Here is a 25988-nt window from a genome sequence, read left to right as displayed (position 1 = left end):
AGCCCGCTTGGCGCCAGGTGTCGCTAGTGTGAATTCAGTCCTTCCTAGGTCGCCATGTTGGATATTGTATACGTTGGACTGTGGTACTGGCCTTAATAAACATGCCTCAGTATTGTTGTGTACCTGAATGTCAAAGTCGGCAAGGTGGGCATAATTTTCTTGAGGATTCAGGGCTTCGTTTGAAGTGAAGGGTTGCCCATGTCAACACACCTTCCATGTTAAAGGGTCAGTTACAACTTGACCCAGGAACAGTAATTAGGCCCCTAAAGATAGACGAGTTGCCTCAAAAAGAATACACGTAAAAAGGTTAATTGATCTTGGCAAAACTTATAAAGTTTTGGAAAGAGAGCTCCATAGCAAGAAAGTGCCCCTAGGAAGTATGATTTATCAAAGTGCGTTTTCTTATGTCCGTAATTTCAGAAGAGTTGTCAGTAAATATATATAAGTCCCGGTAGCCTACTACCCGCATAAGGTTATGTTATTAAGTAATATCCTTTTTTATTGATGTATTGAGCATGACCGATAATGTTCATTAAATAATTATTTTTATTTAAAATCATTATTCAGTACCTCGTAAGAATCATAAAACTAGGTATAGTTAGATAATTTATTTGTTCATGTATAGATGCAATTTCTCAGCCAATGGAATAATGCATGTTTGGAAATCTTTATGTAACAGTTTAAGAAATAAAATTTAAAGAAAGAAAACATTTTATAAATGAACATTTTTTGTTCTTTTTTTACAAAATAGCACTTCTGAATTGTTTTACTTGAGTAGAAACACCATATTATTTCATCGCTCTGAAAATTCATTAAAAAGCAGCAAAACCAAATATTTTATTTAAACAAAATAATTATTCAGTCCATAGTAAAAACCATGAAACCATATAATACTTTGATAATTTATTTGTGCTATAACTTTCCTGAATATATAGCTGCAATTTCTCAGCCAATGGATTACTGTAGGTATGGAAAACTTTTTGTAACAGTTTAAGAAATAAAAATTAAAGAAAGCAAACATTTTACAAATTAACAGTTTTTTGTTCCTTTTTACAAAATAGTACTTATGAATTATATTACTTGGAGAGAACCACCACATTATGTCATCACTTTGAAAATTCTTTAAAAAGCAGAAAAACCAAATTATTTGCTGTAAATACAACTAGCAATTTATTTCATCCCGCTAAAATACTTTACAAAATAGCATCATGGGTTTTTTTTCATTACAGTTAAATATTATTAAAAACAGCATAAACACATAAGTACTTTTTGTAAAGAATATAGCACCACCAAATTATTTCATTTTAGTGAAAACATTTTTTAAAATTGCACTTCAAAATTATGATTGCAGCTAAAACCATCTCATACAGGGGTACTTTCTATAAACTGGTTGACACATACTTCCTATAGTGTTTTTCATTAAAAAAAGTTATCCTGGGCAAAATACATGTAGAAAAATATCCAGCGTCAGAATGAATCAACCCCACAAACAGATCTTTGAATGTAAACACAGCAAAATAGCAGAATGGGCGATTTGTAATGAACATCTGGCCTTCTAACTTAGTATAGTATTCGCGGGTTTTCTTTAGGCCCAGATTCGTGCACGAGATAAACATTCCAAAAAGGGGAAATCGGGTCCGGGTCCAACTGTCATGTGTCTGCAATGGTTTTGGACACAACAATTATTCATACAGTTTGTTCATATACTTCTTCTCTGTAGCTGACATTATCTCTCCAAATCTGGAAGCAGTGATCCGCCATTGTCTCTCCTTGTGTCAGATTGCGCTCTTTCCTTGTTGTAACTTGCTATGCTCAGTGTCCTTCGCTGTTTGTTCCTCAACCTGAAATAGTCATATCCCATTAAAGCATGGTAGATGGTTACAGCATTAAATAGTTAAGATACAATTTTATATTTCTATGATGTCACACATCACCTAGTTTGATAATTCTTTCTCATATTTGGGCCTGATTCTTAATATTAGACCTCTGTTTTCACTTACATCATTCCCTCTATCCATGCATTATTGTTTTCATGGCACTTGGCAATAGTTGTTGTCCATCACAGCCGCCTGTAAGTCAGCTTTAGGGTAGGCATAACTGGTGGCTACATCAATCTTTGCCGCTGATGTGAAGTGACGGGTAAGATTCCTGAAGTAATCATTTTATCCTGCTCTTGAAGTTGGCTGTCCTGGGGGTCCTGAAATCGACAGTTTCAGGCTTTGCCCCCAATATATGGGCCTTCTTTGGGTAACCTTATAAAGAAAAAAAATAAGTACATTTACTAAGTATAAAAAATCTTCGTCTTTCGTGCTACTAAAACAAAATATGAGCGTAGGCCTACTCGTACCTACAGTAGTCTACATGTACATAACATGTCAGATTTGACACACACACCTCGACTAATGTTCGATTTTTTTCAAGGAAAATAGTTAGCATTCTTGTTTTTCAAGCACTAAATGAAAAGAAAACACATACCTTTCAGTCAATTCACATTTTCATCCAGATGTTATGGCACCACATTCAAGTAAATTGCGTTTGAGTTGGTCCACTGTCAGCGACGCGTGCACACGCTCCATGTTAAACTCTGGTGTAAAGCCGTGAGCGAGATTCTGCGAGATTTAAGAAGGACTGCTTTCACCCCCACGCCATCTAGCGGCAGACCCTTAAAGCGGGTATTCCCCATTGGACAATACATTTTCACTGTCAAACCGGTCTATGAAAACCTGATTGACAATATAAGTACTTCTCTTAGTACATCAAATTATTGTCATTTGAGGTGAAAACATATTTCAGCTTCTCATTAAAAAGTTTTTTTTTACTTGAAACTTTCAGTAAATATTTAAGTCTTGGATAAATAAAACTGTGCTATGTATATGATCCCACCCACTGCTAAGCTTTTTCTCATTAATTTTTTGGCATTTTTCAAAAAATTAATTAAATATCTTATTAACCTTTTCCAATTAGAAATCTGAGAAGCTGCTATTGTAACAATGACTTTTTACAAATTAGAATAATTATTTCACATACAAAATGGTTCCCACTTTCTTTTAAATTTTAAACAAATTTTCACATATGATCACATGCGGTATAACAGCAAAGACTTTGCAGCTAAGATGTAAAATTATGTTCAAATCTACTGGTTTCAAAAAAAACAAAGGATGAAAGAAAAGGAAAGAAAGAACTGGAAATGGAGTATTAACAGCTTATTTTTATAACACTTTATACAGGTATACGTTGAATTTAATATTCATTGATTGCATATCAGTCATCACTGTCATCATCTATGACGCCTGACACTGAACCACCATGGGAAAACTTTCGCACTTTTTTCACAGGAACATCAGAATCACTGTCATCTGCATTTTGACCATCTTCGTCACTGGAATCGTCCGCAATTGTTCTGATTCTTTTAAATTTTGAACCCGTGTCGGTTTTATCACCCGATTTAACTGATGAAAAACTTGAAGTTCTTCTCTTCTGTAAACCACAATTCTTTTTCTTCTTGGAATTACTGTGTCGAAAAGTGTCTTCATCATCCTCCTCATCTTCTTCTTCTTCTGAATTATTTTCGGCCAGAAACCCATCCAGTGACGAATCCTCACCACTGGTGTAGTCCGGATCAAAATTATAGCGATGATTTACTCGTATAAAATCATTCACAATCCGACGAGGTTTCAGGTGCTCATAAGATGAGCACTTGCCATTGGAAGGGACTTCAATTTTGTCAAACACATCCCTCTTGTTTGGCATTACAAATGTCTGGGCTTTTCGGCTTTTTATTCTGTCCGAGGCCCTGGGAGTCACCCCTGGGGTTTTGTATGGATCTCCTGGGGGGTCTTTCTGTTGTGTTCTTGGTGTGCGCAGCTGTGACAAAGGTATATCACCTGAACTGTCACTGTCATCACCTGGGATTTGTTGGGACGTCCTCTGCATTACTCCTAAATTTAGTGTCCTAAAAGAGTGCAAGGTAAAGTATATTACAATCCACACTGAACTTGGACATGAAGTACATGTATTTGGATGATGTGCCACAGTACAATGTAGGTCATACATGTATAGGACGGTAGGGAATACCTTTTGTGTTCCGCGTGATTGGCCTTGTTTTTTTTAGCGTGATGCACTATTTGAGCCCAATATTCAGAGTGAAACATGATTCAGGAATTTTTAGTGATTGGTGATTGACCTGAATATACATGTAACTTTGTTATTGGTGATTGAGCTGTTTTCATTCTTAGTGATGGGTGATTAAGGGGGGGGGGGGGGGGGGGTATTCCTACCCTTCTATACTACATGCAGCCTCCAGCAACCTTTTCTAGAAATATACTGGAATGGAAGTACTACTGTCACAAAATCTGGGCATTTGATGTTCAAGGCCTAACTAAGGGGACGTCATTTTCACAAGTCTAGAAACTTTACGGGGGAAGGGGGGGGGGAGTAAATGCCCTCACTCCTGCAAAAATGATAAAAATCATGATCGGAGCCGAATTGCTGTCAAAATTTGCCAACAAAAGACATAATAATTTGAAGACTTTCATCTTGTACTCTCTGAAGGAGGGGGTGGCTGGGAAAATCTCTTTGTAGGCTTGTGAAATGCATTGGCAGGCCCCCTGTCGAAGTGTATGCGTCCGTTTATGCAATTGCAAACAATGCAAGACAAATTAGGCCTTAGGAGAACAAAGAAAGCTATTATCCCTGGCCATAACTGAATTCATTTGAGTATGATATCTGTAAAAATGACAAAATCAAAACGTCGTTGGCGACCAAGCTTGAAGTTCAAGCGGGAAAATAAAATTACTGTTTTATCAGACAATGTCCGGCTAGTGTGCAGTTTAACCCTGTGAGTGAATGCTGTTACTACCTGTAAATTATAGAGTTGTAAGTCCCTTGCAATGCTCAAACAAACGAAGAAGAAGTGGCACCAGATTAAAATACCAAACTTTCACCACTTAACTGTTAAAAAGGCGACAGAATAGAAACCTTGGTTACCTCTCGACCCCACTCGCAGCATATTACACAGCTTTTCCTGCATAGAGTCGCCACCTATCCACATCACGGTGTACTAAAAGTTCTGCGCATCTAGGAAGCTGATGTGTCGCTCATCTCGTAACTGTAAACACAACGATTTGACATATAAGCTTACATTTTAAAGTGAGTAACCAGTTATTTAAAGAGTTGAGAGGTTTTTAAAAGTAAATGTTTAGTTAGTATTGATCACTGCTAAGTTCATGTCAAAAATGAGTACCATAAATTTTGACATAATGTAAAATTTGCCAGTATTTATACAGTACAGTATTATTTCACGTTCTTATACCACTACCAGAAAGTGTTCACCCTCAGTCGGAGATAAACGTAAATAACTGAATTATAAATTAAATTGTAACAAGTGTTAGCATTCTTCTAACAGTGTACTGTAGTTTGTACATGTACTAGTACATGTTAAACAAGACATATTTGTCTATAGTCTATATCATGTAAACTTTACCAGCACTGTAGTTAATTTGACCAAGGAGTTATATTATAACTCCTTGATTTGACTATACAGCCTATAGACTGTAGTCTGAAATCATGTTATTTTATTTATATGCATGCACATGTACATGTATGAACTACTGTCGTAATTTGTACATTCATAGTTATATACACTGTTCACACTACCGTAATCTGTTCATTCTAGATTGGGTTGAACTGTTCATGTTAACTGCTCATGGCAGATTTCAACATTGTAAAAGCAGGATGGCTTCAAAGACAGAGTAAGTTATCTGCTTCCTCAATGTTTTTCATGTTATGATTGCCAAACATGTACAATACTACTGTAGTTACCAGTTTCACTCTCAAAAATTTGTCATAAAAATTTACTGTTGTAAGGTATGATTTAAGTCATCATATGTCTCAAGTTTGTGTTTTTAAAAATTAAATTCAAATGATTAGCTTGATGTTCATTTGAAAATGATTATGAATAAAGTTTCATTTCATTTGCCACTTATCAGAAGATAACACATCCAAGGTATACCTATTTTGGCAACAGAACTCATTGGTTTATGTAATGATACATTAATTATTCTGCTTAGGTTCAATTCTGCGAAGGTGGAAACGTAACTGGTTTGTCCTCTATCAAAATGGTGACTTGAAAATGTTTGAGAGTGCCGACAGCCATTACTCGGAGTGGACTCTGGTGATGAAGATAGAATGTCTGGCTATTCTGTCTGGAGAACAGGTATGGGGCACAGTTGTGTACACACACACACACGCACGCACGCACGCACGCATGCACACACACACACTAATTACTGGATAAGTTAAACCAAGGAATATTACATACACAAAACTTTTGCTGAGAACAACTAATTAGTCTGACCGACTTTGAAAAAAATTGTGTGAAAATCATTGAAAACTGGTAGTCTGTTTTAGATGTAGGTTATTGAAAAAAAAAAGAGATACTTTATTGCACATTAATTTCTTGATTAGTGAACCAATTGATTTAAAACTATTTTCAGTGTGGTGTCACTCCCCCAGAGGGCACTGGTAAAGAGTGTCTGCTGAAGATTGTCGGAAGAGGCAATAACACTTACCAACTGTGTGCTGATACGTTAGATGATATGACGTAAGAAAACACACACACACACACACACACACACACACATTTACAAACAAAGCAACAAACATATCGGGGGAAGAGGCAGTACTGTAATTATCATTATTACTTAAAAACAAATTTATCAACCTCATCCTGTAACAGATGAAAATAAATCTTATATAATATAGTGATAATTCAGTTGCTTCATTTATATAAAAAAAAGACGAGAATCCTCAACCTTGAGTTGTATGACACTGTTTTCCAGTGCTTATATAATATATATAATGTTAATTCAGTTGATCCGTTTATAAAAAAACAAAAAAAAAAACAATAATCCTTAATTTATTTGATTCATTAACGAAAAAAAAGACAATAACCCTCAATGTTGAGTTTTATGCCACTATATTTTCCAGTGCCTGGAAGATAGCCTTAGAACAGGCCAGAGTCCTGACTACAAGGAGCGCCAAGGATGCCCCACCCACATATTCTGAAGCAGTTGGTACTACAGGAACAAATGGGGGACAGTTCCCTTACTCCCAACCCCAAACCTTGGCTTCAGCGCCTCCATATGTACATGTGTATCAAGAGAACATGTCCAGTGGTGCTGGGTATTCACAACAGCAAATGGCAGCGGCTTCTACTCCATATCCCCAACAGCAAATGGCGGCGGCTTCTACTACATATCCCCAACAGCAAATGACGGCGGGTTCCACTCCATATCCACGCCAGCAAGTAGCATATAGTTATCCTGGCCAAGTTTACTATGGGTCAAACCCACCTCCCATAGGTAATAAGGCTGGGGCTGTTAGCAGGTCTATGGCTGGTTTTAAACTGCTTTATAGGAGGTTTTAAGATGATTAAAAAGCTGGTTTTAGTTTTTGTGTAAAGGTGGCGTGAGACTGGTTTGAAGCCGTTTGCAGGCTGGTTTGAAACAAATGGTTTAAAACAGGTTTTCAGCTGATTAAAAAATTTATTTTATATCTTTTTTTTTTTTAAGCTAAAGAAAATGAAAATGAAAAATATGCCTCTTGATAACCAACAAAACCATTGATTGCCAGATTACAAAATAACCATTTTTAGTCATAAAACAAATTTAGACAGAAAGCTACTGACAAAGACCATTTATTTTGAGAGATGGAAAGGATGTTGTACATTTTTATTGGTTATTTCAGTTCAACACTCTGGACAGCAGCAAGTAGTGTACGTAGACGGAAATTATTATCCTGTAGATGGATGCAGACGCAGAAGAAGAAACAGCATAGACGGCAGTGACGTGGCCCTGGGGATGGTTGCTGGAGCTGCACTGGGCTCGATGATGTTCATGCCGCTGTATTGGTAGCTGCTGTGACCTTGACATTATCAGACTAAAATAGAGGAGGTTCACCGACTTGGTTTGTGAAGAGTAGAGAAGTCTGTTGAATGCAAAGGCAGTGGAGATTCCATTTGTAGAGAAAATGACATACTTTACATTTTACTTCAATTATTTTTGAATATATGATATCATTTTTTTGTCCATTTATTTTATTTTATAATTTTATTTCTCAGTTATTTTTGTCTTGGTATCTTTGAGCACACTTGTTGGCTCAATCTAGTGGTATATATGATGGTACATTTGTATGTTATTTCTAATATGTACATAATATGTTTACCTTTGGAAAAAAATGTGATTTTTCATTGTATTTCTCTGCGGTAAAAAAGCGATTTTAAGATAGTGAAGAATTTGATAAGGAAAAAGTCTGTGAGTGAAGTATTCCTTTTTTTCTTGGCAAAACAATCTCCTGCATTTCTTTAATGAGACATTCTTTCATATTGGGGAGGGAGGAGGAAGCCTGATGGGTTGTAAATAGAAACTTTGGAAAAACCAGTTGCTATGGACATTCCAGTAAGATTTTATGAGTTGTTATTTTCAATGAGGTGTGTGTATTACCACCAGCATGTGTTTGATGTGCCCAGTCTAGTTGTTGGGACCTAGCCAGGAGGTGATAAGTCCTCTCTGATCCTGCAGTTGGGTTTGGCCTCCAAATGGAGATTTAAAAATATCATGTAGTTTGACATTTTTCTCAGACTGGACTTGAATCATAATATGTGTAGTATGTTATACTTAAAACAAGGACTCTACAGCTGATGATTGGATCCTTTTGATCAAACTTCTACAGCTGATAATATTTCTTTAATTCTGGGTTTACTGTCTGTCATGACATTTATTTCTTTATTTATTTATGGTGAAAGGGATAATATACAGACACAATCTCACACTGTTTTACTGCAGTTTTCTTCCTTTTTTAATCAAGAGTAGAGGCTACAATGTCATTCTGTTTGTTTGAGTCCTTTATCTAAAAGTCAGATATTTGCATTTACCTTGAAACATTGAAATTTGATTTTCTTCAGTTTGATATCTTTTGAAATACACATGTCTGTGGTACTCGTTAGCAATTCTGTATTTGTGGATTACAGCGTCCTCATTATAAGTGAGTTACATTATTTTAGTTCATAAATTCTTATTTTCCCTATTTATTCTTGTTATATATTCACGATGTCAAATAAAGAAAGCTTTTGTCTCTGTGTAATGGAGTATTTTCATTTATTCAATATATATATGACAAATATGTTGCACTTTGAAATGTCTGATAGCTTTTTGTAAGCATTTTATATACTCTAGATATTGAGAAATGTATGTTTTTTCCAAAATATGTTCTTGTATATTTTTATCAGCCATCTGTCTCTCTATGTATATTCTGGATGTGATTATATATACTAGCAATTATAAAATATCCTTTTTCTCAGATATGTTACTTTATCCCTTATATGTGAATAAACTTTTGCAAATAAATTTTTGCACAACTCTTTTTATTCTTTGTTAACACTAGAAAATCACTCCGAGAGCACAGACCTCCGTCAAGGCAGCAATTTTTTATTATTATTGATTATTGATCCGGATCAAAAACTAATCATCTGTTCCTTGGCCCACTTTTGACAGTTCCTGAAAATTTCATCAAAATCGGTCCATAACTTTTTGGGTTATGTTGATGATTGGTTTTTGATTATTGATTGATTAATGTTCTGGATCACCACCAAAAACTAATCACTTCTAAGTTAACCCATTTCCTACCTACCCTGAAAATTTCATCAAAATCGGTCCATAACTTTTTGAGTTATGTTGATGTAGGTTTTTGATTATTGATTGATTAATGATCTGGATCACCACCAAAAACTAATCACTTCTAAGTTAACCCATTTCCCACCTACCCTGAAAATTTCATCAAAATCGGTCCATAACTTTTTGGGTTATGTTGACGACAAACAAACAGACAGACAGACAGACAAACAGGGGCGAAAACATAACCTCCTCCTTGGCGGAGGTAAAAAATATTCATTCTGTACAACATAATCTGTTGTAAACATGAAATCATCTTGGAAACAAAAGGAATGTCAACAGAACTAGTTATGGGTGAAAACTGAATAAAGATGAACAAATCAGATGACGTTGAATTTTAAGAACAACACACTCATCCTATCCTAACATCTAACAACTGTACTTCATTTGGACTCGTACTAAACTTGTATTCACAAATGAGGTTAAATATAAACTAAAAGGCAATATCAAATGAGCCTGCATTATTGACATCCATAAAACGTATATAGTTATAGACCAATCCAAATAATGTGGTCTTTAAAGAGACTAAACATCAAAATAATTAATTTACTCAATTACTGTAAATTACTGTTTTATCATTATTATGATAAAATCAACATACACAATCAAATATTCTCAATAAAAAGCTGAAAATAATCCAAGCGGAAAGGGAAATCAAAAGCGATTACTCCATTAAAAATATAATCTTACAAGCTTTGCTACATAGGCAATGTCAGACAACTACTAGTACATGTAATTTGATGTTGAAGATGACGTCTTAACTTTCGTTTTGCGTGAAATCGGTCTCAGACTAGAACCCAATGCACAGTTGCCCAAGGAACAGCAGTGTACGAACTTGAAAACGTCCCCAAATCATACTTTGATTTATGGACAAACTTTCGAACAAAGTGTCTGAAAAACTTAAGGTACAAGGATCGAACCACATGTACATATTTCCCTATGATCCGGCTGACCAGCATTGCGTGCTCTATAGGGCTGATGAACCTGCGCTGCATGTAGAGACAGAGGCAGCTGGGAATTATGTAAATCACAAATGAGGTTAAATTGAGTACAGAAATCTGAGGACACTTTAAGCGTAATTATTCCACACATAATCCACAGAAGTTTTCTGCACCACGTTTCTAGCTGTATGTTCTAACTGGGAACTCCTGTCGCTGGCATTGCCGCCTGAAGTCTTTTGACCAAAGTGGTGGAATCTGCCAATCGTTGGCGCGTGTCTTCAAGTTCCGCTTTCAGCACTTCATTCTCTAGTTTCAATGTTTGATTTTCGAGCAGAAGCTGGCCGTAAAGAGGCTCGGTGCCGGAGCCTGAAGAAAAAAAAAACACGAATTTATTAACAAAACCAAAACCCAAAACCAGCCGGCTCACCTTCATAATAATAACAGAAACAGTGTTTATACTACTGGTGTATTACCGTTAATTTCTGCACGACCTCATAAAGGCAAATGCATATAGAGGATGGAGGAAATAGATCAGTTTCTTAAGTAAGACAAAAATGGGTTTATAAACAAACCGGTGTAACGTGACAGAGGGTCCCCCATTAGGAGAGACCTCTTCTTCTTCATTTATACAGGTAAACCTCGCCCTAGGTACTGAACCATTTAGGCCAGGCTAACCCTAACCGTTCTAACTGAATGGAGGGCGGACTTAATTTTATACTACCCTTAGTTTCGTTACACTGATGCAAGACCCGCCCACCCTCCATGATATCCATGACATTCTATCACACAGTATCTGGTTACTTTGGTTAACTGGATTTACCAGTACAATGTACATAGAACGATTGCCATGTTAATTACGTACCTTCAATAGTTTGAACAAGTTTGGGTAAGAAGTCATGCTGTCGAACTGAAATATATTTCATGGTTTTAAACCCAAGCGGGAGGTTCTCCTCTGGGAAATCCAACAGGATTGGAATGACGACGTCCTGACGTGAATCCACCGTCTTCTGTACCGCCATGTGCATTTCGTACTGACACCAAGAGCTCTTCATGAAGTTTTCAGAAAATACCACCAGGATGAATTTGGATTTTTCAAATGCGTCTTCCGTGGATGCTGGGATGGGCTTCCCATAAGTGAAGTCACGTGGAGCGTAACAACAACGGACACCACGTGCCTCGAGTTGCTCACACACTCCTCCTACGGTCTTTCCGTCATCACTACTATGTACCAGAAATGCATCGTATTGGTACGACTCGGTCTCCATACTGAAACCAATATAAGTCTCATTATTTAGTAAAAGAAACGAAATTTCTCTTTCACGTAGGGACGAGTGTTTTTGTGTAACTTACACTTGCATATAACAACTGAGTACAGCGAGGGCTTATATATATATATATATATATATATATATATATATATATGATTTTACACACGCGCGCGGGCGCACATAAACACACACGTTTACACACACACTTGTGCATCATATATACCTAATTTCACATCTCTGTTCTGTGGGAGAGGCCGCCGATGATATCATGTGTCGGTGTGACATGGGATCTTGACAAAATGCTTGGTAGCATTCGTCGGGCATTTCCATAATCTCTTTGACGATCTCAGCATAGTGCTTTGCAGCCGCCGCTATAGAACAGGTATATCTATTAATAGTGGGTGTTCCTTTGACTGCTGTATGTTTAATTAAAACATTTAAATGTATGTGATATATATACTAGTATTGCTTTAAAAACTTAAACATGCCGTGGTAAACATGCAAATATTCCTACAAGTAAATGGAAGTACCTGTACATGTACTCATAATTTTCAGATATCTATCACTCACCAGCCAAGTTTAGACAACCTGCCTCCGCCAATCTCCTCTTTAACTCTTGGAGAGATTTAATTCCATAAGCGTCTGCCCAATTCCTCAACATTTCTAACTTCTTGTTATGACGTTCTCTTGGGAAATGGCGACTCATGTCTTCTTTGAAAAGAGTACTAGCCTCAACAATATTCATTGTACTGGCAACATGTTCCAAAGACATGATGAGGATGAAGTTCTGGAAGATAAAGTTATAACACAGAGCTTTTGTTAGCTGCCGACTCCTAAAAAATTAAGTAATATTTTAGTGTTTGTAGAATGTATAAGGATATTGTCAACCTTCGCCCCAAACTCCTTATTTGCTGCATTGCATGCATTCTTTTGGGTAACAGATATCATATATCTTTGAACAGTGTTCAGTGACTAAATTAACATTGACAAATATATCATCTGGATGAAAATAAAGGATTACAATTACCTTTAATATTTAAAACTAATCTAGATATCCTACACTCTTGCCAATAATGATGGGATATATTTTTTTAAAATCTTCATGAACTCGATTCAATAAATTTCATTGTGACAATTTTCACAAAACCATTGATATATCTGGCTACGGTAATCACCAATAAAGAACCTGCAATTGATGGGCAGGGAACCAATATATTGAGAGTTGTATGCCATGTTGTTCAGTTCACAATAATGAACCCCAGACATTAATTTAATGGAGTCGCTTTACTTGTGCACTCGACTCGTTTTATAACCTTACATATAATTATATAACGCAAGTGGACGTGTGCAATTTGAGTAATTAAAATTTGCATGCGCTGTTCTGACCTTTTTTTTTTTTTTTTTTTTTTTTTTTTTGTAGTACTTTGCGTTCTAAAATAGTACAATTTGCTTTAACTGTCCTCAACACGTATGTGTGGAGAACGAAATATCGACGTGTTGGCAGATTAAGAGGGGTCGGACATCCCCTGGCTGAATTTTCAAAAAAAAAAAATTGTACACGCACACGTACAGGGATATATCAACCCCTTTCCCTGGATAAAAGACCTGATGTCTTAAATAGTTAACATAACGTAACAAAGTATGCTCACCTGTACTAGTCGATTCTCGAATTTCTTTAAAAGTGTTGCCAACACCTGGTTTCTCTCTGGTACACATGTACTGGTAAGTTTATCATACTACAATACACACATGAATGTTGTAATGAAATTTAATATAAAACGAACCAGTACAGTACATTTACATATGTCAAAGTACGGAACAGTAACTCTAGATGTCAGAGTTAGCCTTTTTCTGTGCACATGTAGTTTTAATGCTAATAAAAAATTATAAAAACGTTTAAATTTTCCATTGTTTATGCCATGCAATCTGTCACTGTGACTATCCCTACCTGCAGCAGCTCAATAAAAAGGCGTCCAACTCAACTGTATTATATTTATTTATTTACTAAAACCATCTTTAAAAGATGAGTAAATAACATGAGTAGAGCTGCTACATCGTTGTGACCACCATTAGCAGCCTCATGAAGAGGTGTACGCTTACGCTAAAGATACACCATATTTTCATTTAAATGATATACCATAAAGACAAAGTCATGATGTATAATTGATGTTAAAATGAAATGAAATAAAATGCATTTACAATAAAAGTTTGACAAAGTTTGTGGCACAATCTCTCTTAATCTAGATGTGCTACTATTTCTTGATCTACCCTGCCATGTTTATAACAGCAGCATATATAGACAGCGATAGCGGATATTGCGTTTTGGTTATATGTTAAGTGGACGTGGCGATGAATTCATGTATTTAGCAGAGCCAAGTTTCATGTATCGCACTATAAAACATACATTACAAATACAAATATGTATAGCTACCCCATCTGTACTGCAGGGATCAGCTCCGTGCTGAAAGAGTAGAGCTGCTTCATCACTGTGACCACCTTTAGCAGCGTTATAAAGAGGTGTACGTCCACCCTAAAGACATATACAAATATTTACATTTTAACGATATACCACAAAGACAAAGTCTAGACGTATAATTAATATAAAAATAAAATGCATTTTAATTTAATGTTGAAAAGTTTTTGGTGTAATCCCTGTCTTATTTGTGCAACTGTCTACATGATCTACACTGCCATGTTTATACAGGTAACAGCAGCATAAATATATGTATATATATATAGACAGCGTTAGTGAGTGTTGCGTTTTGGTTATATATTAAGAGGACACTGTGTTTGATACATGTATTTGACAGAACTATGTTTCATGCATTACAATATATAACAAATATTTCAAATAAAATACATATACCCACACAGTCTGTACTGCAGGGATCAGCTCCGTGCTGAATGAGTAGAGCTGCTACATCGCTGTGACTACCCTCAGCAGCGTTATGAAGAGGTGTACATCGCCACTAAAGACATATACAAATATTTTCATTTTAACGATATACCACAAAGTCATGATGTATACCTGATATTAAAATAAATTGCATTTTAATTAAACGTTGAAAAGTTTGTGGTGTAATCTCTGTCTTATTTGTGAAACTGTCTACATGATCTACACTGCCATGTTTATAACAGCAGCATATATATAGACAGCGTTAGTGAGTTTTGAGTTTTGGTTATATATTAAGAGGACATTGTGTTTGATACATGTAATTGGCAGAACTATGTATCATGCATTACAATATATAACAAATATTTCAAATAAAATACATATACCTACCCTGTCTGTACTGCAGGGATCAGCTCCGTGCTGAATAAGTAGAGTTGCTACATCGCTGTGACCACCCCCAGCAGCGTAGTGAAGAGGTGTACGTCCACACTAAAGACATACAAATATTTTCATTTTAACGATATACCACAAAGGCAAAGTCATGATGTATAATTGATATTTAAATAAAATGAATTTTAATAAAATGTTGAAAAGTTTGTGGTGTAATATTTGTCTCATTTGTGAAACAATCTACATGATATACACTGGCATGTTTATAACAGCAGCATATATAGGGCCTATATACAGCGTTAGTGAGTGTTGCGTTTTGGTTATATATTAAGAGGACATTTTGTTTGATACATGTAATTAGAAGAACTATGTATTATGCATTACAATATATAACAAATATTTCAAATAAAATACATATACCTACCCAGCCTATACTGCAGGGATCAGCTCCGTGCTGAATGAGTAGAGCTACTACATCGCTGTGACCACCCTTAGCAGCGTCATGAAGTGGTGTACGTCCACACTAAAGACATATACTATGTTTTCATTTTAACGATATACCACAAAGATAAAGTCATGATGTATAATTGATATTAACATAAAACATTTTAATTAAATGTCGAAAAAGTTTGTGGTGTTATCTCTCTTCTAGTTGTGAAACTGTCTACATGATCTACACTGCCATGTTTATAACAGCAGCATAGGACAGCGTTAGTGAGTGTGGTTTTGATTATACATTTTAATAAAAGAGGACATTGTGTTTAATACATGTAATATGCAGAACTATGTTTCATGCATTGCAACATGTAACATATATTCAAATAAAATATATATACCTACCTCGTCCGGACTGCAAGGATCAGCTCCAAGCTGAATGAGTAGAGCTGCTACATCACTGTGACCACCATTAGCAGCGTAATGAAGAGGTGTACGTACCCGCTAAAGACATATACAATGTTTTCATTTTAACGATATACCACAAAGACAAAGTCATGATGCAAAATTTACATTAAAATAAAATGCGCTTTAATTAAATGTTGAAAAGTTTGTGGTGTAATCTCTGTCTTATTTGTGAAACTGTCTACATGATCTACACTGTCATGTATATAACAGCAGCATATTAAACACAGCTCGATAGTGATTGTGGAGTTTTGGTTATATTAAGAGGACATTGTGTTTGATACATGTATTTGACAGACCTATGTATCATGCATAACAATATATAACAAATATTTCAAATAAAATACATATACCTACCCTGTCTGTACTGCAGAGATCAGCTCCGTGCTGAATGAGTAGAGCTGCTACATCGCTATGACCACCCCCAGCAGCATAATGAAGAGGTGTACGACCCCACTAAAGACATACACAATGCTTTCAATTTAATGATATGCCACAAAGTCATGATGTATAATTAATATTAAAATAAAATGCGCTTTAATTAAATGTTGAAAAGTTTGTGGTGTAATCTCTGTCTTATTTGTGAAACTGTCTACATGATCTACACTGCCATGTTTATAACAGCAGCATATATATAGACAGCGTTAGTGAGTTTTGCGTTTTGGTTATATATTAAGAGGACATTGTGTTTGATACGTGTAATTGACAGAACTATGTATCATGCATTACAATATATAACAAATATTTCAAATAAAATATATATACCTACCACGTCTGTACTGCAGGGATCAGCTCCGTGCTGAATGAGTAGAGCTGCTACATCGCTGTGACCACCCCCAGCAGCCTTATGAAGAGGTGTACGTCCAAACTAAAAATATATACAAATATTTTCATTTTAACGATATACCACAAAGACAAAGTCATGATGTATAATTGATATTGAAATAAAATGCATTTTAATTAAATGTTGAAAAGTTTGTGGTGTAATCTCTGACTTATTTGTGAAACAGTCTACATGATCTACACTGCCATGTTTATAACAGCAGCATATTGACAGCTTGACAGTGATTGTGGAGTTTTGTTTATATTTAAGAGGACATTGTGATTGATACATGTAATTGGCAGAACTATGTTTCATGCATTACAATATATAACAAATATTTCAAATAAAATACAAATACCCACCCAGTCTGTACTGCAGGGATCAGCTCCGTGCTGAATGAGTAGAACTGCTACATCACTGTGACCACCCTCAGCAGCCTTATGAAGAGGTGTACTACCCTCCTGAAGATGAACAGTGTTTTCGTATGAACGATATACCATAAAGACAAAATAACGATGTATAAATTTGATATTAAAATGAAATTAAATAAAATGCAGTTTTAATATAGGGTTGGAAATGTTTGTGGTATATATATATAATCTCTCCTCTAGTTGTGCATCTATCTCTAGATCTACACTGCCATGTTAACAGCAGCATACAGACAGCGTTAGTGAGTGTGGCGTTTTGGTTATGTATTAAGTGGACGTGGCGTTTGATGCGTGTATTTGTCAGAACTGTTTCATGCATTGTCATATGTAACATATATATTTCAAATAAAATGTATATACCTACCCCGTCTGTACTGCAGGGATCAGCTCCGTGCTGAATGAGTAGAGCTGCTACATCGCTGTGACCACCCTCAGCAGCAAAATGAAGAGGTGCCCAACCACCCTAAAGATGCAGAAGTTTTTAGGTCCACGATTATGTCATTGGACCATTATTACGACATGTCAGTGACATAAATGAATAAATAAATATAAACCATTAAGAAGTGTGCCCGTAGTTTTTTCCTTACGATCAGGTAAGACTAAATTCGACGTTGCGTCTACACCATAAGCAGCGTTATGAAAAGGAGTATGACTACTCCGAAGCTACTGTTTTCATATCCTATCACGGCATTAGCATAATAAATAAATTATCTAATTGATCAATTTACTAATTAATTCAACATTAGTGTTCCCCAGGATTTATGTCAGACGTTCAACACCATAATTATCGCAGTGTAGAGGAGGTCTATTTTATGACGGTGTTTGAAAACGGGGTGTTTATAATACATCGGAGATGAAGCTTATCGTTTTTCAGCTGATATATAAAAAGCTTCTATTCAATGCAATACCTGTTATATACTCGGTATTTATAAATGCATTCTGTAATAGCACGTATACATATACCTTATTTTATTATATTAATTTTAATGACTAATTATATTCCATAAAGCTATCAAGTAGTATGAGAGCAACTACTTTTCATTATTGATCTCAAGACAGGCAAACTTACACCCCATTCCTCCGTCCTCTCGTCCCATGCTCCAGTCTCTAACAGTCCCCGCACTTTGTTGATATCACCACTCTTTGCAGCCCTGTGGAGTGGGTACATTCTTATGAGACTGTATGTTGGAAACACAGTGACCTCTTACTGCAGGCGTGGTTTGCACAGTCCACCTGGAATGGTTATTATCCATTTTCTATATTCACATGATAAGCACCAGACACAGATAAACAGGTAATGCATATTTTGAAATGCCTTTACATGGTAATTGCCAGAGGGAGATTTTCTTCACCTTTCACCCCGACCAAATATAAATAAATAAATAAATATGGACAAATAAAATAAACAAAAGGTCAATGTTTTGTGATAAATTTCGAAAATGATTAACAGTTTTTAATGAAATTATTTGATTAATTGAAATTAGAGTGACTCTGTAAGGCTTCACACAAATGTCATTATCAGCGTATGGAATATTAGGCTGTAAAAGGGCGTCCGTTGTCGTAACCCTGTTCAAAATTACCGCTGACACATATCAAAATTTTGTGGAAAACAAGCCTTCACATTCACATTCACAATCTACCTACAACTGCACATTGCACTTAACAAGCACAGCCAGTATATTCTTAATTAGCTAACCTTACTGCTGGGACACCTAGTAGGCCCCTACTACTAGGCAGCGGGGATGATGGCAAAGTCCCGCTTGTCTATACACGTATAAATAGATACAATGTTTTCAGAGAAAAACTATATACGTGCTATCGGTATGAAATAAATAGAATTAAACATGATAAATGTTGTATCATCTGGAGAAGAAGAACCTGACCACAGTAGGCCTATTGAAATAAATCACTACAGTATTTCCTCATATATGTTATCGGACAGTTCATATATCTCTTTCTTATGACAGTGGAAAAATTCCAGGACCCCGTATCTCGAAAGCTTTGCTTTTGGCGAGCGGGCGCAAGCATGGCGATTCCTCGCTATCCCATCTCTCGAAAGCCTCGCAAAGCTCGACCGTGCGCTAATAGCGAAATCACCATTAGTTTCGAGGCTATTTTTGCGGCGATACAAACTAGTCGCAATGGCCTCTGCGTATGCATAATTCGTCATTTTAATGTGTCTTTCGATAGCATATAACAAAACACATACCAAAACATGGAAGCTTATAATAGATTGAATCACTCGGTACCTCCGATAGAAAAACTTACGGCAAATATTCACGTGAAGAATGCTTAAGTTACGTTTTATTTTGAATAAAACTTACAAAATTAAACATTTTATGCATCATTTTATATTTTCTGATGAATGTAATTAATCTGTGTAGTCTATTGATAATAATCATAAATTTAAAAGTGTCATTTTCTACACAAAATGAAAAAGCAGAAACAAAGCATTCGGTCGCACCGTGACCTTCCTCAATGTCTATTATTGTGAGACTGAACACTACTCACCAATGTGTCAGTAATTGTGTCAGTCCAAGATTCGCTTATTAAATTGTTTTTTGACATTTAATTGGTGTCAAACACTTCAAATATCAGTATTTGTAATTATGATATTCCTATAAATAAAAACAACCTCTTGATTAGCGTCAAAGTGAAAAAAAAAATTTTTGTAATTGTGTTATGACGTCTTCACTTTATGCGGCAATCGGATTTTAGTAGAGTTTGAGGTTACAATTGCGTTACGTTTGTTAAGGCTTCGAGATAGCAGGTGGGTGTAATCGCACTCGCTAATAGTGCGGAATCGCCATGCCCGTGCCCGCTCGCAACATAGAGAAGCTTTCGAGATATATGGGCCCCTGATGTTCCCTAATGCGAGCAGTTCTCAAGCAAAAGCACATTATTTGTGTACGAAACGCACAAACAGAGGTCTTTAACAACCTATATTGTATAACTACAGTACATACATATTTCAGTGCCCCGCTCTATCTTTCAATGTTTATCTTTTTGATAATAGTTCAGTACCACGGAGTGCCACGACCTCGAGTAAACTGGGTCACAGGTTGAACAACATATTCAATAATGGCGAAAGTTATCTACTGTTTTTAACCTGCTGGTTGAAGTAAAATAACAGTGAATTTCCATATCTTCCCTAATGCTTGAAGTCAATAAACACGTGTGATATGAACGTCACAGCGATATTCCGGAGTAAAATGTTGTTGATATGTACGTTGATCTGTTCATATTTATATGTATCATAACACGAAGCTGCTACCGAGACACACCTATCAAAGCTGGGCCACGGTGATAACGGGGAAGTCCCCATTGTGTTTACTTGTTTTGGACATAATATTTCTAAAGAGAAACTAATGGTAACTGTGCCATCGATCTTAAAAGTGGAAAAATAAAACAGAGCAACTACATGTGCATCATCTGGAGACGAAGGATTTTATCACAGTATTGAAATCAATCACCTAAGTCTTTCCCTATAGCCTATCTGAGGGATCATTTTTCCTACTGAAGGTGGGAATTCCAGATGTTTCGCATCCTAATATGCGAGCAGCGCAAATTTTTGTACAACAGCTTATTATTATTATACAGTTGAGGTAAACTACAGTGGGTTCCATATCTTATCAACCCTAGGAAGTTAGTTAACACGTAAAAATGTACATCTGGGAAATAATCTAGGTAAAATGGATGAAATATCCCCAGCCTTCACTCACCTTCCTGTCGCAGATTTGATCTGGTCCAAGATGACGAATGGTATTTCCAGGGGGAATCCCCCAACAGAGCTCAAGAGGGGCCACGTGCTATCCCTCAGATTTAACAGTGCTTTTACAGTGTGCGGAATGTTTCAAATTGGAATTCAAAGTTTACTTATCTTTAAAATTTGACTTTCTTTTTTTTAATAAACCAGCTTTCATCCATTAATTGTTCTTTCAAATATAAAGCATTTGTATTACATGGTACAAATAATTCCCATAAAGTAAACATGTACGTGCACTCACGGTCACAGCTTTGACCTCTACTACTGTTAGGTACATCTCTCTCAATCTCATAAAGTATATGGAAACTCTCATAAAGTATATGGAAATAAATAAATAAATAAATAAATATGGAAAAAATAAGATAAACAAAAGGTCAATGTCATGTGATAAATTGTTTGATTAAAATTATATGATAAATTGAAATAAGAGTGACTCTATAAGGCTTCACACAAATGTCATTCTCAGCATATAGAATGCTAGGATGTGAAAGAGGCTTCCATTATAAAATCTGTTCAAAATAACGGTTGGCACATCATAATATTTAGTGTAAAATAAACCTTCACATCCACACTCTACATGTATCTACAACTGCACGCATACACTCCTACATTAAAGTTTAGAAGCACAGTCAGTTTATTCAACTTTAGCTAACCTTGCTACTGAGACACCTAGTACTGTACTACTAGGCAGTGGGGACGAAGGGAAAGTCCCGCTTGTGTTTACTTGGCAACACGTATAAATAGATACAATATATGTTTCCAAAGAGAAACTTTTCACTTTTACGTGCTAGTTGTATAAAATAAACAAAATAAAATATAAGATTTGTATCGATCATCATCTGGAACTTGACCACATTATTTAGATAAATCACTATAATACTTCCTTATATCTTATCGGAGATATCATATTTTTTTTTTCTAGTGACGCTGGGAATTCCAGATGTTTCGTATCCCTAATGCGCGCAGTTCTCTAGCAAAAGTACAGTATTTGTGTACGAAACGTACAAAATGAAGTCTTTTACAACCTATATTGTATAACTACAGTACATACAAATTTCAGTGCCCCGCTCTATCTACCAATATTTAACTTCTGATAATAGTTCAGTACCACGGAGTGCCACGACCTCGAGCAAATTGGGTCACAGGCTTAAACAACATACTCAGTATTCGATAATTGCGAAAGTTACCTACTGTTGTAAACCTGTCAGTTGAAGTAAAATAACAGCGAATTTCTGTATGCTGGGATGTAAAAAGGCCTCCATTGTAAAGCCTGTTCAAAATAACGGTTGGCACATACCTTCACATTCACAATCTACCTACAACTGTACTCATGCAGTCCTACATTATAGTTAACAGGCACAGCTAGTTTATTGAACCTTCCCACAGGGACACCTACCTGTAGTACTACTAGGCAGCGGTGATGAAGGGAAAGTCTCGCTAGTGTTTACTTGGAAACACGTATAAATAGATACAATGTTTCCAAATAGAAACTAAGTACAAATTGTACGCTAGCGGTATAATATATAAAAATGTTTCATCTGTGGAGACGAAGAACTTGACCGCAGTATTGAAATAAATCACTATAGTATTTCCTAATATCTTATCGAATATATCATATATTTTTCTAATGACGCTGGGAATTCCAGATGTTTCGTATCCCTAATGCGCACAGTTATCAGGCAAAAGTACAGTATTTGTGTACGAAACGCACAACCAGAGGACTTTTACAACCTATTGTATAACTACAGTACATACATATTTCAAGGCTACATTCTGTCTACAATATTTATCTTTTTGATAATAGTTCAGTACCACGGAGTGCCACGACCTCGAGCAAATTGGGTCACAGGCTTAAACAACATACTCAGTATTCGATAATTGCGAAAGTTACCTACTGTTGTAAACCTGTCAGTTGAAGTAAAATAACAGCGAATTTCTGTATGCTGGGATGTAAAAAGGCCTCCATTGTAAAGCCTGTTCAAAATAACGGTTGGCACATACCTTCACATTCACAATCTACCTACAACTGTACTCATGCAGTCCTACATTATAGTTAACAGGCACAGCTAGTTTATTGAACCTTCCCACAGGGACACCTACACACACTGGACAAAAGAAGTGTCACCCCCTACCTCAGAGTAATAAAAGTAGGCAGATCTTGGGTACTTATAATGCCTGGTCTACTTATAATGTGACTAATGAGTATAAAACCGCTATACCATGGAATTGTATTGTTGGTCTTGTACATGTACAGCAAATGTTATTCCTGTCTTCCTCCAATATGGCAAGATACAGGCAATTATCTAACGGTTATAGGTGCAAGTTATTAACCTGAAGAGGCGGAATATAAGCAATGTCAGAATATCGATACAATTGAATTGTTCAGTCAGAACCGTGCAGAGGGTCTGGTCTCGGTATAGAAACACTGGATCAAGAGACAAATTGCCTCTGATGGGTCGTTCAAGAAAAAAATACTGGCCGTGAAGACCGACGACCGATTTTGATGTCCAGGTTGTCAAAGTTCGACACTGCTTGTCAGTTGACAACACAGTGGAACAATTTCACACATAAGAATGTGTCTGTGAAAATTGCTAGGATTCGGTTACATGCTCTGAGAGTGTACAGCAGGGTAGCAAGACTGAAACCTCTTATATCGTTACAAAACAGGCAACGTAGAGTAAACTAGGGTCAACAGGATCTGGAACTGGACAGTTCATGACAATTGGTCCTATATATTTTTTTCTGATGAGTGTCGCTTTGGTCTGACCTCTGATGACAGACGGGTAAAATGCTGGCAAACTGCTGGTAAAGCATTTGAACCACATGCACTGAATTTTCGAACCCGGAGCAGCATATTCATCATGGTGTGGGACTGCATCAGCATCCATGGCTTGGGCGAATTGATAGTGGTTAATGGAAACATGAATCACTAGAAATATATCGATGTTTTGGAGTCAGGCTTGCTACCATCTATTACTAACATGTTTGGTGACAGGAATTATTCATTTGTTCACCAGGATGACAATGCTCCTTGTCACAGGCCCAGAGCAGTTGATGATTGGTTTGACCAACAGGACATTCGCAGGGTGATGTGGCCTGCCCAGAGTCCGGATGCAAACATAATAGAAAATGTGTGGAATGATACGTCAAAACTTTTCACAAATGCCCGTCTAACCAGCAGAGAAACTCTGTTTTATTCAGTGTTTCATGCTTGGGCCAACATAAGTCCTGAACGCATCAGACAATTACATGAAACCTTGCTTCGTAGACTGGCACCTATTATTAGGTCACGTGGCTATGCCACTAAGTACTAATTTTGGACTTGAAACTGCATATTTTGGTAGAATGTATATTTTGTTCTCATTTTGTGATTTTTTGTGAAATTTGATGTTAATAAAATGATACCAGGAGCATATCATTCCACAGTCATTTATCTCCCCCATAGTATTGGCTCAGTAGGGGTGACACTTCTTTTGTCCAGTGTGTGTAGTACTACTTGGCAGCGATGATGAAGGGAATGTCCCGCTAGTGTTTACTTAGTAACAAGTATAAATAGATACAAAGTTTCCAAAGAGAAACTGTTTACTGGTACGTGTTAGTTGTATAAAATAAACAGAATAAAATATAAAATTTGTATTATCATCTGGAACTTGACCACAAAATTGAAATAAATCACTATAATACTTCCTTTTTTCTTATCGGAGATATCATATTTTTTTTTCTAGTGACTCTGGGAATTCCAGATGTTTCGTATCCCTAATGCGAGTAGTTTTCAAGCAAAAGTACAGTATTTGTGTACGAAACACACAACCAGAGGCCTTTTACAACCTATATTGTATAACTACAGTACATACATATTTCAAGGCCCCGCTCTATCTACCAATATTTATCTTTCTGATAATAGTTCAGTACAGGAGTGCCACGACCTCGAATAAACTGGGTCACAGGCTTAAACAACATATTCGATAATTGCGAAAGTTACCTACTGTTGTAAACCTAGCTGTCAGTTGAAGTAAAATAACAGCGAATTTCTGTATGCTGGGATGTAAAAAGGCCTCCATTGTAAAGCCTGTTCAAAATAACGGTTGGCACATACCTTCACATTCACAGTCTACATGTACCTACAACTGTACTCATACACTCCTACATTATAGTTAACAGGCACAGCTAGTTTATTGAACCTTCCCACAGGGACACCTAGTACTACTAGACGAAGGGAAAGTCCCGCTTGTGTTTACTTGGCAACACGTATAAATAGAGACAATGTTTCCAAAGAGAAACTATACACTGCTAGTTGTATAAAATAAACCGAATAAAATATAAAATTTGTATCATCATCTGGAACTTGACCACATTATTGAAATAAATCACTATAATACTTCCTTATATTTTATCGGACATATCATATATTTTTCTAATGACGCTGGGAATTCCAGATGTTTCGTATCCCTAATGCGAGCAGTTCTCAAGCAAAAACCCAGTATTTGTGTACGAAACGCACAAAATGAAGTCTTTTACGACCTTTTGTATAACTACAGTACATACATATTTCAAGGCCACGTTCTATCTACCAATATTTATCTTTTTGATAGTACTACGACCTCGAGTAAACTGGGTCACAGGCTTGATCAACATATTCGATAACTACGAAAGATATCTACTGTTGTTTACCTGTTAATTTAAGTAAAATAACAGTGAATTTCCATATCTTACCTAATGCTTGAAGTCAGTAAACAGGTGTGATATGTATGTCAGAGCGATATTCCGAAGTAAATGTTTGAAATGTTTGGTAGATGGAACATCTCCTGTCACATTTCTCATATATGACGAATGGCATTTCCAAGGGGAATC

At 36.2% G+C, this 25988-nt stretch overlaps 3 protein-coding genes across 11 annotated transcripts; 1 reads left to right on the top strand and 2 right to left on the bottom strand.

The window, feature by feature from the left end:
• Window positions 1-888: 888 nt before the first annotated feature.
• On the bottom strand, window positions 889-5151 carry LOC106171222 (uncharacterized). Of its 5 annotated transcripts, XM_086996886.1 has the most exons (4): window positions 4987-5151; window positions 2476-3952; window positions 2001-2252; window positions 889-1841 (listed from the first exon to the last, which is right to left on the bottom strand). In XM_086996886.1, the coding sequence occupies exon 2, from the start codon at window positions 3931-3933 to the stop codon at window positions 3262-3264; it is 672 nt and encodes a 223-aa protein (XP_086853012.1). In that variant the 5' UTR covers window positions 3934-3952; window positions 4987-5151; the 3' UTR covers window positions 889-1841; window positions 2001-2252; window positions 2476-3261. The 5 variants fall into 5 exon arrangements, with proteins under 5 accessions (XP_086853012.1, XP_086853011.1, XP_086853014.1 ...); XM_086996885.1 differs by having other exon boundaries at window positions 2001-3952; XM_086996888.1 differs by having other exon boundaries at window positions 2001-3952; window positions 4952-5030.
• LOC106171219 (pleckstrin homology domain-containing family B member 2-like) lies at window positions 4978-9404 on the top strand. The gene is made up of 6 exons (XM_013551450.3): window positions 4978-5148; window positions 5675-5750; window positions 6069-6214; window positions 6495-6601; window positions 6988-7361; window positions 7747-9404. Exons 2-6 carry the CDS (start codon window positions 5705-5707, stop codon window positions 7911-7913), a joined length of 840 nt encoding a protein of 279 aa, XP_013406904.1. The 5' UTR covers window positions 4978-5148; window positions 5675-5704; the 3' UTR covers window positions 7914-9404.
• Window positions 8131-25988, bottom strand: LOC106171196 (uncharacterized). Of its 5 annotated transcripts, none has more exons than XM_086996861.1 (16): window positions 25851-25988; window positions 18441-18604; window positions 17736-17834; window positions 17306-17404; window positions 16890-16988; window positions 16478-16576; window positions 16061-16159; window positions 15645-15743; window positions 15221-15319; window positions 14808-14906; window positions 14369-14467; window positions 13587-13673; window positions 12508-12724; window positions 12161-12308; window positions 11532-11935; window positions 8131-11035 (listed from the first exon to the last, which is right to left on the bottom strand). In XM_086996861.1, the coding sequence occupies exons 2-16, from the start codon at window positions 18537-18539 to the stop codon at window positions 10863-10865; spliced, it is 2019 nt and encodes a 672-aa protein (XP_086852987.1). In that variant the 5' UTR covers window positions 18540-18604; window positions 25851-25988; the 3' UTR covers window positions 8131-10862. The 5 variants fall into 5 exon arrangements, with proteins under 5 accessions (XP_086852987.1, XP_086852990.1, XP_086852989.1 ...); XM_086996864.1 differs by lacking the exon at window positions 25851-25988 and adding an exon at window positions 25234-25253; XM_086996863.1 differs by lacking the exon at window positions 25851-25988 and adding an exon at window positions 22435-22524.

Source organism: Lingula anatina, chromosome 10 (genome assembly GCF_051362555.1).
Source record: "Lingula anatina isolate TDL-2025a chromosome 10, LinAna3.0, whole genome shotgun sequence".
NCBI lineage: Eukaryota > Metazoa > Brachiopoda > Lingulata > Lingulida > Lingulidae > Lingula > Lingula anatina.
This window is presented reverse-complemented; position numbering and strand designations above follow the sequence as displayed.

What these genes read in the sequence shown, in the direction of transcription:
- LOC106171222 (XM_086996885.1), bottom strand. Translation starts at nt 3,933, where the DNA reads ATGCAGAGGACGTCCCAACAAATCCCAGGTGATGACAGTGACAGTTCA.
- LOC106171219 (XM_013551450.3), top strand. Translation starts at nt 5,705, where the DNA reads ATGGCAGATTTCAACATTGTAAAAGCAGGATGGCTTCAAAGACAGA. An exon ending in AGGATGGCTTCAAAGACAGA is followed by an intron (nt 5,751 to 6,068) that starts GTAAGTTATCTG and finishes TATTCTGCTTAG; the next exon opens with GTTCAATTCTGCGAAGGTGG. An exon ending in GATACGTTAGATGATATGAC is followed by an intron (nt 6,602 to 6,987) that starts GTAAGAAAACAC and finishes TATATTTTCCAG; the next exon opens with TGCCTGGAAGATAGCCTTAG.
- LOC106171196 (XM_086996861.1), bottom strand. Translation starts at nt 18,539, where the DNA reads ATGTACCCACTCCACAGGGCTGCAAAGAGTGGTGATATCAACAAAGTG. An exon ending in ATCCCTGCAGTACAGACAGG is followed by an intron (nt 14,907 to 15,220) that starts GTAGGTATATGT and finishes ATATGTCTTTAG; the next exon opens with TGGCGATGTACACCTCTTCA. An exon ending in ACTTGTTCAAACTATTGAAG is followed by an intron (nt 11,036 to 11,531) that starts GTACGTAATTAA and finishes TTTTTTCTTCAG; the next exon opens with GCTCCGGCACCGAGCCTCTT.